Source organism: Apteryx rowi, unplaced genomic scaffold (assembly GCF_003343035.1).
Source record: "Apteryx rowi isolate R43461 unplaced genomic scaffold, aptRow1 scaffold_31, whole genome shotgun sequence".
NCBI lineage: Eukaryota > Metazoa > Chordata > Aves > Apterygiformes > Apterygidae > Apteryx > Apteryx rowi.
In genome coordinates, this window is record NW_020449530.1 from 1,364,995 (window position 1) to 1,378,907 (window position 13,913).

At 42.1% G+C, this 13,913-nt stretch overlaps 1 protein-coding gene across 1 annotated transcript; it reads left to right on the forward strand.

The window, feature by feature from the left end:
• Positions 1 to 6: 6 nt before the first annotated feature.
• LOC112968278 (aldose reductase-like) lies at positions 7 to 9,271 on the forward strand (the record flags this gene model as incomplete). Its single annotated transcript, XM_026070355.1, has 8 exons — positions 7 to 117; positions 1,427 to 1,504; positions 1,907 to 2,029; positions 5,985 to 6,091; positions 6,254 to 6,335; positions 6,879 to 6,962; positions 7,757 to 7,839; positions 8,646 to 9,271. Coding segments are annotated over 8 exons (711 nt in total), but the record flags the coding sequence as incomplete, so codon positions are not given.
• Between the last annotated feature and the right edge of the window lie 4,642 nt (positions 9,272 to 13,913).

The following is a 13,913-nucleotide window of genomic DNA, read 5'->3' on the forward strand; positions in this document are numbered from 1 at the left end:
CTTTGGTGCACGTTCCATGACAAACCTCTGGTGAAGGGAGCCTGCCAGAAGACTCTTGCTGCCCTGAAACTGGATTACCTGGATCTCTACCTCATCCACTGGCCTCTTGGGTTTAAGGTACAGTAACAGTATTGCCTCTTAAAAGTTTTGTCTCTTACCACTGGCACTTTTGAAGAACTTTACAACTCAGTCATTGCTCCAACCAGGAAAGATTGTGTATCTGTTGTGTGTGGCAGCACTGTTCTAGAGCTGCTCGTTCAGCTTTACTCCGGCCATGTGAGCCAGCCTCTTGATCCCTGCTTCTGAGTTTGCWGCTTGCATGGTGTCCTCTGCCCTTTTGATCCTGGGAGAGTCAGTCCTAGAAGTAGGAGCAGGTCTCCTAGCTGCAGGCATGAGTTATACTGCTGTCTCTTAGACTATGTGTTGTCTTCTACAAACCCAGAGTATGCTTCTCTGACAATGACTTGACTCTCTCCTTGTGGGAAGTAGCTCTGTACTTTGCTGCCTGACAGAAAGTCTTTTCTCTGCATGTTACAGAATCGCAGAGCAAGAGCAAATGTTTCTGTTTTCCATTTCTCTCTTCAATCACTGTGTCCTTAATACGGTACACATTGAACTGACTTTTCCTGTAGGAACCTTATTGTTCCACAGACCTCAGAATTCAAATGGTGAAGCTTTTTAGTGTTGAACTCTTTCACAGATTGCATGCAAAAGAGTTGATCAAAAATCACTGTTGACCAAAATCTCCATTCTGACTTTTGCTTACAAGATCCTCAAATGCTTTTCATAGTTTGTATGTTATTGTTATTTTCATATGGACATAACTATCCAAGTGAAAGTGCATTGTAGTGTAATAATGTGGTATGAGTAGAAAACAGTTTTGAACAAAGATGAGACACATGGTTACTTCATAACAGGGGCACTGTTCCAGTTTTTCTGGAGCCACCAGCTTAACAATGAGCCTCCCCATACCTGTCAGTGTACACAGTACACTCTTCAGCAACTATGGTCCGGTATAAACCAACCATATTTTCCCAGGTCCTAAGTAGATCCTTATAATACCTTCTAATAAAAAAAAAAAATACACTGTTCTTGTGGGGGCATAATCAAGCAATACAGAAAGTAAACCTGTGTTTGGCTGCAGCTCTTGTCTGTAGTTCTGCAGGGACACAAGACACTCCACTTCTATGTATTTTGGAGAGCCAACACATTGTTGGCTCTGGTAGAAGTACCTGTCTTTACTGGGTTGGTTGCTGGCAAAAGTGCAGTAACTCCACGTGAAGGAGAAAGGAATGACTGAAGAATGTAGGCAAGAACAAGAACTTATTTTCTGCACTAAAAGCTTGTTGTCCTAGTCCTCAGCTGTCATGGCATTAAGCTAGCATCCCAACAGAGTGTTTCAAGCAGTTTTCTCTTGTGCTAACAGGCAGGAGAGGAGCTGTTTCCCACAGATGACAAAGGCATGTCTATCCCCAGCAACACTGATATTCTACATACGTGGGAGGTAAGCTCAGCCACTGTGGGAGAATGATGTTTTCTGTCCTTGGTCTTTTCCATGTTCTCATTACCTTCAGCAGTTGCAGAATTGTTATCTCATGTATGCAGAATTAGTTGGAAAGATTTGCTGGTACAAGAGTGGATTATTGGGGGGTGTTATTTTCCACTTCTAACTCAGTGTTAATTTCTGCAATCTCAAAGAATGAGACTTGGGTCTTCAKTGGGATGGGTAACGTAGCACAAATATGCCAGTGCTCCTCTTTCCCCCTCAAAGGATCAAGAACTCTGCATGTCCAAACAGTCATTTTGATCCTTCTCATGAAGGAAGTAAGCCATGTCAGGAAGAAGGTTGTCTTCAGGCCCTGTCTGGTATACCTGATGATGATGACTTTGCTGCCCTTTCTGTTAGGCCATGGAAGAGCTGGTGGATGCTGGTCTGGTCAAAGCCATTGGAATCTCCAACTTYAACCATGAACAGATTGAGAGGATCTTGAACAAGCCAGGACTGAAATACAAGCCTGCAAATAACCAGGTAGGCTRCTAWGTKACAGCAGGTGAATGTTCTTCAAGGATTATCAAGATCTCATCATCAAATAAAATTTTAGAGAAAGGGAGAATGGAGTAGATACACTGTATACTCTTAATCCTACTGTACAACCACTTCTGGATGCACAAGGYACCGTTATTTTTAATGGATTGGTGCACTACTGCTAGGAAACTTGATAAGGAACAGCTCCAGAGCATGCTTTTTGGCAGGTTAAAGAATTCAGAGATGAGCTTTATAAAACTGTCTTTCAGAAGAGTAAACCCCAATAGGTATACAAGGATTTATTAGAAAGCCAGATGACCTTTTTGCTCTGACAGTTTGCAGCTCTCCCAAACTGAAGAGATTGTGGTTCCTGTTGCTAACTCAGGAGCGAGGAAACTGAACAGGAACACACTTTGTGTGTTTTTTAACATAATGAGGGTTGGGGGGAAGGAGGAAATGGTGTTGCAAGGGAGTCCATAGAGTAGAAATGTCCAGGTATAGGGACAACGTTTGGATCAGAACTTAAGATCATAGAAAAGCTGGGTTGCAAGGAACTTCAGGAGATCATCTAGTCTAACCTCCAGCTCACAGAAGGGTCATCTCTGTGATCAGACAGGCTGTTCAGGGCTTTATCCAATCAGATCTTGAAAATCTTCAAGGATGGAAACTGCACAGCCTCTCTGGGCAACCTGCTCTACTGTCTAACTGCCCTCACAGGAGTAGCAAAATCTTCTTATATCCTCTGAACCTCTCTTGTTTCTTCTTATGCCTATTGTCTCTTTTCCTCCCACCATGCACTACTAAGGAGCCTGGCTCATTGTCTTGTAGGTATGGGCAGGCTGCTATTAGGACCACTGAAACCTTCCCTTCTCCAGGCTGTACAGGCCGAGCTCCCTCAGCCTCTCCTGATACAGCTCTAGACCCCAGCCATCCTGATGGCCCTCTGCTGAATTTGCACCAGTCTGTCAATCTTCTGTTGAGGACACTGAACTGGACACGGTATTACAGAAGTGGTCTGACAAGTGCTGAGTAGAGGGGGATGATCCCTTCCCATGACCTATTTCTGGGTCCCTGCCCACACAGCCCCAGCTGAAGCTGTTGGCAGTCTCTGCTGCCAGCGCCACTGCTGGCTAGCATTCAGCTTGCTGCCATGTCACGCTACGAAGGTTTGATAGTAACGACTGAGACAGTAACGTAATAAACTGTTTACTTCCTCATGCAAGCTCTTAGATTAGTAACATCCATTAAAATAATGCGATTACTAATTTAGAAAGGATAGCCTGGAAAAGGATAGCCCGAAATCATTGATTACTGATTTAGAAAGGATAGCCCGAAATAGATTACTGCACTAGTAATTGGAAACACTGCTTATCCGTACTTGAAAGCTTTCTTGTTCACTCTCTTAGTGAGAGGGCTCTCAACCTCGAGGAGTTACCTTAACCCAGCATCCCAAGAAAAGGGGAGGGGGGGGAGTACTCATGGTCCAGCCAGAGAGGATGGTCAGGTCACGTTCCCGTCCCTGCTCAAACTCTCTTAGCTGCCAAGTGTCTTTTTATACGGCTGGGACTCTGGGCAAACACTGCTTTTGCTGACCTCTGCGAGTTTCATAACAGGACTGTTTGTCTGCTTGGAGGGACCCTGCCAGCGAGGCAAGACCACAACACCTCCRTATCGCTTCTCCCCTCCCTGCAGGTCCATGCAGATTCCTTGGCCTTGTCAAATGGCAGAGTTCTTTAGTCCTGGTAGCTCTTCTAGTCTGCAGCCTTGAGCATATCAGTTGGCAGACTTTTTCAGTCGTGTTAACTCTTCASTCACCCAACATGCCCCCCACAGCCTTTTCAGCAGAGCTGCTCCCTCAGCAGTCAGGCCCAAGCCTGTGTAGTTGCAGGGGCACTTCCTTCCTAGAGGCAGGACTCTGCCTTCATCCCTGCTGAATTTCCTAAGGTTCCTTTTGGGCTCATTCCTGCAGCCTGAGTATGACCCTCTGAAATGGCAGCCCTGCCCTTGAGTGTATTGACTGGTCCCCTCAATTTGGTGTCACCTGCAAACTTAACAACTTGCAGTGTGCRCTCTTGTCAAACAGGACATATCTTAGAATAGATTTTAACACTTTTTTTTTGAAAGCTAATGGGAGTCTTCTGAAAGTCTGTTCAACATACCTGAATTTTGCATTTGCCAAAATGTTTCAACGTTTCATAACTCTTTTCATTATCAGGCTCAATGCACTTCTAGGAGATGTGAAAGAAGTCTTGTATCTTTCAGCATCTGCCACTCCTGGCTGCCAAGGAACCTTGTAGTTGATAATTACCCCTCTGTCTCTTGCACAGGGGATACTGAGCTTTATCATCTCTTCTGTGCCTACAATTCTTCTCAACTCATTATGGTAATAGAGTTAAATTCAGAGCACTTGGTTTCAGTCTGTGCTTCAAAATGTAGTGCTTCTGAAGAAAAAGTTGCATGCCTGAAAGCTTGTCTTTTACAAGATGATAGTTCTTCCTACAAACCCTTTTCCACTCAGATTTGGCTTGTATGTAGTCCAGCCCATGTATTCAGTGACATTCCCATTCTTATTAAATTATAAATGCAGTCAGTATCCATATCAACTTAATTCAGTGAGAAATGAAGCTGGCAAGATAGCAGGTACATTGCAATGAGACTAGTTTAGTTCAGTAAGGAGCTTAATAGTAGTTTAAATGTACTTCATAGGCTTTTCACTTTGGTCCAAACATAAGACTTGAAGCTCAGAAGCTTTTTGGCTAGAGCTACACTGGAGAAATAAGGATGACTTTGCATTACATCCTTTGTTCCAGATATAGCCTGAATTCTGCCTTTTGAATACTTGAGAGAATAAACAATTTGGTTAAATGTTCTGTTACTGTATGAATGGTTGAGTTTCTGGAGCTGCTGAAGAAAAATAAGTATGTGTAATTTGTCCTAAAAACTGAGTAACACATTCTGTGTCTAATATTCCACCACACCCCAGAAAGGAAACAGCCACACAGGCTTCAGATAGCAGCAAGTAGCTAGAACCATTGAAAAAAAAGGCTGTAAAGTGATCCCATGTTTTAGGGTCTCTTGCTCCACCTGCCAGCAGCATAAGTTTCCAGGGACTTCCCCTCTGAATGCGGTGGTAGCTACTTTGAAGGCTTGAATGACAATACAGTCAAAAAGGTTCTTGGCTTTGCCTGATGAAAGAAAAGTGGTGCTCCTCAGTGCGCAATTACCCTGAAAATCCCTCTATCTAAAGTATTAATTGCTCATGTTCATTTGCTGCCTTCTGATACGTGAATAACGTCTGTAGTATACTGTATACTGGTGCATTAAATTGATAGAGTATGGATCCACTGATAAGCAATCTGAATTCAGTTACATAGGTATTCTTATGGAAACTGATAATAAGCATATGTATGTGTCTTTAAGAAAAGATTCTATAATGGACAGTAATCTGAAGGTCTAAGATCTGTAGCAATCATTCTCATATTTGCAGATTGCAAGTATCCAACACAAGTACTGATATGAAGCAGATAAAAGAGAATTAAACAATACTAGTATTAAAGTTAATGTGCTACTTGTAGAAACATTATGGCATGCTTAAACAAGGAAGAAAAGAGAACCTTGTACTTGTATTACTCTGCTATCTTATTGTTAAGATTTTACACAGTTCTGGATGTSGATTTTATTGTGCTGTCCCACTTTAGCAATTATGCGGGTGATGGTTTCTTATGTTGGGGACAATACAAATCAGGTAATTCTAAAGAGTGGTGTTACAGTCCTTAGACCACTTCACTTGCAAGGTGCACTACTACTACAAGCAGTAGAAAAGGAAGGGGGAAATACAGAACAAAGGCTGCATAATATCACGTAAAAACAAAAGTCAGCTTGTGATTGGCTTAAAAGATCCCTGGAGCAAGTTACAGCAGTTCTGCCGCTGTCAGTCTCTGTGCTCTTGTGTTGGCAGATTGAATGTCATCCATACCTTACCCAGGAGAAGCTGATCAAGTATTGCCAGTCCAAAGGGATTGCTGTGACAGCATACAGTCCTCTTGGCTCTCCAGACAGGCCATGGTAAGACTGCTCTGCAATCTGCAAGGCAGCTGGCATGACTGATGCTCGAAGCATTGAGACTGCAACTGCACTGTTACCCATTCAGCTAGATGTGGCCTTCTGTTGCTAGGTAGGGTCTTGCTAAAGAGGTTCCTCACCATTGGCCTTCTGTTCTCCATACAGGGCTAAGCCAGAGGATCCTTCCCTTCTGGATGACCCCAAGATTAAAGAGATTGCAGCCAAGCACAACAAAACCCCAGCACAGGTAAGTAGAGGTGGTGCAGGGCATAGGGTACTGKTTCCTGGAACACAGCTGTAAGGAAACAACAGGYTGTGGGTACAGCCTGACTCTTCATTCCCTGTGAGCTGTACACCCTCTGTGGTGTACAGTAGCAATGCAGGTGTTTTCCTGGTGTGTGGCCTGCAGTGTGTGCTTGAAGGGACTCTGACACTCAAAAAGCAGCAGATTCTCAGCCCATCTTCAGATGTTGTTTCCCAATCTCAAGTGCTGTTGCAGAGAATGAAACCCTTGCAATGACTGCTTAAAGTCTGGGTGTGAAGGGAAGGAASTGACTGTCCCAAAACTGGATGGGGGAGGAGAAAGGAGACCTTTCTGTGGGCTCTACCACGTCTCTCTTTGCTCTTCTAGAAGTGCTGTCTAGGCCTCGAGTACAGGAATCATTTGATACGTAGAAATGAATTATTTTTGCTGAATCATGCACATTACAGCAAACTGCTGTTGGGACAGGCTCTGCTTATTACAGACCAAGAGCCATCTTGTCTCTGACCCATTGATATGCTCTTGTAGGTTCTCATTCGGTTCCACATCCAGAGAAATGTGGTTGTGATTCCCAAGTCTGTCACACCACAGCGCATTGTGGAGAACTCCAAGGTGAGTGATTACATGGCAGCCTGGGTGCTGCCCTTCAGGGACGGCAGTCCTTCCCCCTGCAGAGCAAGCAGCAATCCTTTCTTACCCTTCCCAAGTCCTCCTCAGACAAGAGCACTGGGCTTTTTCTCTGTCTGTTTAGCTATGGTCTAGTGAGGGCTAAAGTAGCAACTGCAGTTCACAGAGCAGAAGTGAACAGAGCTCCTGGAAGCAGTGCACTGGTAACCTTAACAGTCACCTTAGATGATGCTTCCTGTTCTGGTGCTTGTGCATGAATCAGCAGGCAGGGCTCACATGGAGCCCAAGTGCAGTAACATGCCAGAAAAGTCTTACGTAGGGCAAAGCAACATTAAGAAAATCATTCTCGTGTCCGTACACCAAGTTGCTCCTCTGAATTCAGCCATCTCTGACTGACATTGGACATCAGGATTTCAGAAGAAACCCAGCTGGATTAATGGGTTACAGGAGAGTCTTCCAGGTGTTCCTTTGGAGTAGGACAGATAGATGCAATCTCCACAGATGGAGGCATGCTGCAACACTGACTGCTCACCCAGCTTCTTGGAACAGCAGACACATTACCTGCAACTGTGGTGGGTAGGTGGGTGGGTGGGTGTTTTCCTCCCCCTGCCAGTGGAGTCTTGGAAATGCCTACAGACTGCTTTTCCCCTTCGCTCTTGCATGAGGCCATCGCTCCTTCTAACCAGCACCCTTCCAGTGTGGACTTGCTCTTGAATCTTGTGAATCCCACAATCTTTGGGTTGTTCCAAGAGATGACTTCCAGCTGTTTCTCCTGTTAGGTGTTTGACTTTGAATTGACTAAAGAGGAGATGGCAACCATTCTCAGCTTTAACAGAAACTGGAGAGTCTGTGCAATGAGCACGTGAGTGGCTTCCCCCCCCTGCCCCACCCACTCCCCAACCCTTAAGTTRTAAATATTTTGTATAGGGAATTTTTTGTATAGAAAGCTATAGATAATAGGTTTGGGTGAAATTCAGTATATGCAGACTCAAATTTGCAAAGGTTAATCCCCCAAATAATTTTTCGGAGTTGGGTTGAAAATCTACATTATATGAACCAAACATTGAACATAAATCAAGCTTCATGTTCATTTTGAATTCAAAATTTCTATGAAGCTTTTTTTAATCTTAATTCCAACAGAAGAGTTCTAATTCATAATTTTGATTTTTGGCCGTATTAGAGAAATGAGCAGGAGACAGTCCGTGTCGTGGTTATTTTTGCTTGTAGAATTTATTGGGACTTTCTGCCATGCCCTGTAGTATGTTATAAAACTGACTATTTTCTTCATGGGTGATATGAAGTGGGTGAACATAAGTATAATACAGGAATTTGCAGCTTGGAAGCCTAAAGTCAGATATGAATTCTTTGTTGATAGGCTACAAAAAGGTCTTTCAGCTAGTAAACAGTGTAAACTTGACTTATCTACAAAGCACCTAGGTCCCATCACCTCTGAATTGAGGTGAATATTCTGAGCCTGAATAACAGGAAGGCACTCAAGAATTCTTCAGTTTACAGATGCAACACATCACCAAGGAAAACAGCAATCTGGGACAAACTGTCACTGCTTTTATACAGCTGAGCTCCTGCTTTGGTTGATCTTCACAGTGACTACAGCTGTATATAGTGTTTACCTCAGCCATGAGGTAAAACTTTGTTTTGATTTTTCAGGTGCAAAAATCACAAGGAGTACCCTTTCAATGCAGAATACTGAAGATGGTGGTTTCCTGCCTTTCTYCACGCTCCTGGTGTCAGATGCCTCTGCTGTTGCCTACGAGTTGTTGATCTATGTAGCTTTTTCACTGCATCAGTCCCTTTTTTGCCTACAATGATGCAGTGTATGTATTCGGTGACTTTGTTTTATTTTCCTTTTTGGAAGAAAGAAATGGCAAAATGTTTTTGAAGAGCACGCTGTGTGGACTGTAATAGACTGTCTTTGCCAAACTGCCTGTCTGGAATTGGTAAGCAGAAAACATTGAGAAAGTTTGTTACAACCAATCACTTTCGTTTTGAAGTACTGGGGATTGGAGCTAGTGATTATTGTTGTATGGAAGGACCAGGATATGACAGATTGTGCATAATTCATTTGAGGTCAGCTTTTTCTCTATAATTACCTTTGGGTTTGGTTTTGTTTCTGTGTAACACTCCATGCTTTTACTTTTTCTCTAATGGGAAGTACTAGTTTCTAAGTATAGCAGTTGCTATGTGGGTAGCTCTTTCAGAAGTATATAGGTCCTGGTTTCTTAGCAGTCTAAAAGCTGGTTTTGCTTATAATAAAATGTAGTTTCATTACTGTGTGTGATGAGATGGTTATTTCAGCAATGCTCTAATGGCAGTCATACTGGAGTAGCTGCTTTATGCCCAGCTGTCTCTAGACATTACACAAAAGCGAGGCTAATGACTGCCTGCCAAAAGCTCRTCTGCTGTTGGTGTTAACTTCTTGCATGTAATGTGCTAGCTGTCAAGATGCTCTTAGGCTAGTGCACATGCAGAGTACACAAGAACAGTGTAAGGTACCTATGCCCATTGAGTCTGCTTGAGCCTTTTTTTTTTTTTTAATACGGCTGTTCTGAGATGTCTGACAGCTAATATACTAAAGTTTAAATCAGTCTTTATTTTACTTAAGTGATAGTGTATTTTGGCTAGTAGAAAACTCATTCCATTAAAGATACTAAGCCTACACAGAATCCTATAGGATTCTGTAGGCAGTAGAAAATATGCAGCTTTAAGGCAGGCAGCGCATATGTTGCAGGAAAGACTTTTGTATCTGTGCAAGCAACCATTTGCAAATAATAAAAATAACATAGGAGTTTCTTGGAAACCTGTTTTTGTGAAGTAGCAGATCAGAAACTTCTATTACTGTGTTCAAGTAGGCTTTTAGCCAAATGTTGACATTTGTGAGGTATGTTTGTCCTTTGTTTTACTTATGGTGTTCTCAGTACAGGTAATGAATCTGAAGTTGTTGCCTTCTCAGAGTTGTCTAAGCCTATTCACAAAATGCATTTGGACACTTCAGATCTGTCTTGTAAAAACATTTGTTTTGGGGTGGTTTTCTTATGTTTGTATGTAACTGTTGTCGTTCCCCCCCCCCCCCCGGCTTCCCTCTAAGGACTGAGTTGATTTAGAGACTATCCTCTGAAGGTGGTTGTGTAGTCTGGTAGAAAGAGGGTTCTTTCTGAGCAGATGAAAGAAGGGAGACACCTAAGGTGGGATTTTGATTACATAATTGCATAGCATCCCTTAAAGGGAAGTCAGCTAGCTTAAGATGCACTGTAATGAAATGTTTGTTTTCTCTCAGAACCTACTTGCTAAGTAGGTGGTCTTGTTTGCTAGTATTGTGATGATGTAAAGATTGCTAGGGAGCCATATTAATTAAATATGCCCAGATGAACACTAACAAAATGTGTTTACCCAATATAATTATGTTCAAGTGTTTCTTTTAAAATCTTCCATTATAGCTGAGACTAGACTTTAAATGCAACACAGTTTTGGTCAGAATAATTTATAACAGGCTGAATGGATAAGATTAAACTTAAATTACACTGGGGGGCAGGGATCAGTTTCTGATTCTGAGCAATATTCTTCTCTCTAATGCTGCTTTTCTTCACATAAATGGATTATAGTCATTTTAAATTCTGGGCTTAAAAGCAAATACAAAGTTTCAGCTCTGAAAGTAGTTTTTGTAAATCTATAATGCAATAAATAGAAGCCCAGAGGCATCTAAAAGAAAAACAGAACAGCTCATGGTCTGAGATTAGTCTAGGAGTTCTGACAGAAAACTGTTTTGGACAGTATTGACTTGCTTGGAAATCACCTTTTTACGTGACCAGTGTGTTAGAGCAAGAAGTTACGTTGGGCAGCAAAGATTTCAGAGTAGTACCACAAGTTCTATTAATTTCCTCTGTTTTCATTTGACTAACTTCATGAAAGCTTCTGTGCCAGAAACTTTCCATTCTCCAAGTAGGAATTTTACTGGAGAAGACTTTCGGACAGACTGCTTGGCAGCAGAGGGAAGAGTAGCTAGTGCAATGGGTGGAATGGTATCCTAACAGGCTCGCTCTGTATTTCGCTCGATGACTTAGAAGGAAAGAATTTGGAAAGGGTCATTCTGGGACACACAATGCAGTGCTTAATTGGCAGAGGGCTTGGAYGGCTGGTGAAATTTGGGAACGGAGGCAAAACCAGGACTCATTAAGGGAAGAAGCACCTGAGGGAAGGGACAAGGATGCATAAGCTTGAACAGAAAGCGGGCTGTTCTCAGAAAAGATGAGGAGTGGGAAGAAAGTGAATGATAGAAATGCTGTCACCCATATCAATTTTGGCTGCTTCAAGGCCAGATATAATTACTTTCTATAAGAAGGCTAAGAATAGGGGAAGAGCCAGTCTGTAGATTGCAGCCAACTCTTCATTTAATCTAGGTTGATCTAGGAATTGTTATAGTAAAATAAATTAAGCTATTGTACCACTGTATTTGTGCCACTCTCTCTCTACCAGTGTAGAGAGATCCTTTAATCTCCTAAAAGGTAAYGTGGAAAGATCAAAGAATTAGATATCCGGAGCCCAGCATTCCTGCTAACTGAGCTCTTCCTGCTATAACTATTCACAGCATTTGTTTTTTCTAATGTCACTTGACAGAACTCTGGGTTTCTGATCAAAGAAACTTTTAAGGACAAATATAATCTTGTAGCTTTTCCAATGAAGTGTTTGGTTTTGGGGGTTGTTTTTTCCATTAACTTGTAGTTCAGCTCCCCTTGTTAGCCTCTTTTGTTAGACTTTCTCAGGACTGCTGCAGCAGTTAGGCTGATGTGATACTGCAGCACACTATAGGAAGGTGAGTCCAGCCCACAGAAGAGATTTAGAGCAGGAGACAGAAATAATGTTTTTGGGAGCTATAGATTCAGAATCAACTCAACTTGTTTTCTTGTAATTTGCACTCATTGCTTAGAATGAAGAAGGGGGGGTGGGGGGGAAGTAGTCCTGCTAACCTGGTATCAAGTAAAAAGAGCACAGTTTTTGAGAGAACAGGTCTATTTCCATAGTAGGGAAAAGCAAAGAAGAAAGTGGTGAACTGGTTTATCAGAGGAACAGGGAGAGAAAAATTGTGATAATATTTCATTGGAGGAGGCAAGAGACATTTGGGGGGGTGGAGGAAGAGTTTGGGTGGCAGAGGAGAATGCAAGAGGGAACTGGAATTGGCATCCTGCCGCCTCTTGCAGGAAAAATTTGTTGGTGACAGGACACTACAAATAGTCCTACAGCTGCAGTACACGTTTCAGATTGCAAATATTCTTTGGGGGGGGGGGGGAATGGCTTAAATTCTGATATTGGAACACTAATCCACAAGCTTGGCTGGCTGGAATTACTTTCTTTGTATGATGCTCTATAATTTAGTCGTGGGGTTTGGGGGTTTTTTTCCTCTCTGGGGAGGGGAAGGCAGCATGTATCTCCTTGCAGAGCTCACATGACTGGCAAAAGTACATATTGTAACATTTATGCAGAGTTGTGAAATCTGGGGTACAGAAAACTTATTCAAAACAGGAAGAGAAAATCCTGTATTTGGGCTTTTAATCTTTACTTGTTATGTCAAAAATATGACCAGAAATATGGAGTCTTTTGCTTATTATGGGCAGAGAGCAGTTGTCTCAGGACAAGTTATTTTAATCACTTAATACTCTCCTAGTTTGTTAGCTATAAACTCTATCAATAACTATTTATCATTCCCCTCTGCTCCTTCCTTGGTCACTTTAAAAAAGAAAAGGGGGCAGGGGGGATGCAGACCCTGCTGTAATCTGGCAGGGCCTTGTTTAATTAAACTTAGAGGCAATTTCTTAATCTCTTTCATAAGCCATGTTGTTCTTGCATTTTTAGATTGTTAATCAAGTGCAYGGCATAGACCATTAGTTACAAATATCTGCAAAACTACATCTTTTCTGAAATTCTTAAGCAAATAAAGGGGAAAAAACACCCTTGAATACGGTCTAGCTGCTCTGAACTGGTTGAYTTTGTTTCCTTAACTGCATGTCAAGTAAAATAGGTTGATCTGTTAAAATAAGCTTGATCATAACCCAGTTGATATGAACTGAATTGGACTAAATACCCACCTACTGCAGCATCCTGTCTCCAACAGTGGCCAAAACATGTTGTCTAAGAATATGAGCAAGTTGAGCATTACAGTGGTATTTTCTCTGAATAGTTTCCCAGCCTTSAGTGACTGCAGCTTAAGGTCTTAGCACAAATTTTGGCTTTGTGTTTAACACCCATCAATTACCTTTTCTCCTCTGAGCTTGTTTAATTACCTTCTGAATTTATAACATACCAAGGGAAGGATTTTCGTAACTTAACCACCCATTTTGTGAAGAATCAATGTCTCTTCACTTGCTTTGGGTCTGTCTGCTAGATTCGTTTGGTGTCCCTGCTTCTTACAGTGGAGGAGATCAGCAGTTGATCTATCCCCATTCCCACTTTCCAAGCTGCACGTAATTTTGTAGACTTCTGGCATAGCTCCCTGTGATGGTGTCTTGTCATGGAAAGCCTACTTAATTGCTGCTTGTGTGTTTTGGTTTTTTTTTTAAGTTTACATGCCCTTGATCATCCCAGTCAATTTTCCATAAATCTTTTGCGTTTGTGTGGTCTTCTGTTTTTGTTTCTTTTTCTGAAGACACAGGGAGGGATGGACTAGAATGCAGGACTGAATGCAAAAAGTTTGTGCAATGAATGGATCTCTGTCTTATTCTGTTTCTCATTCTGTTTGCTTTTGAATGATATTGAAGTCAATGTTTTGTCTGTTATAATCCCAGACATTCCCACCTGAATAGCAGTGATCAGCAAAAAGTTCTCAACTTTACCCACTGCTCAYTGAGGTCAGCCTGTTTTCTAAAACATGGGCATAACACTTCTTTCTTCCATCCAGACCCTTTAGAACTTAATGCAGGTCTGATT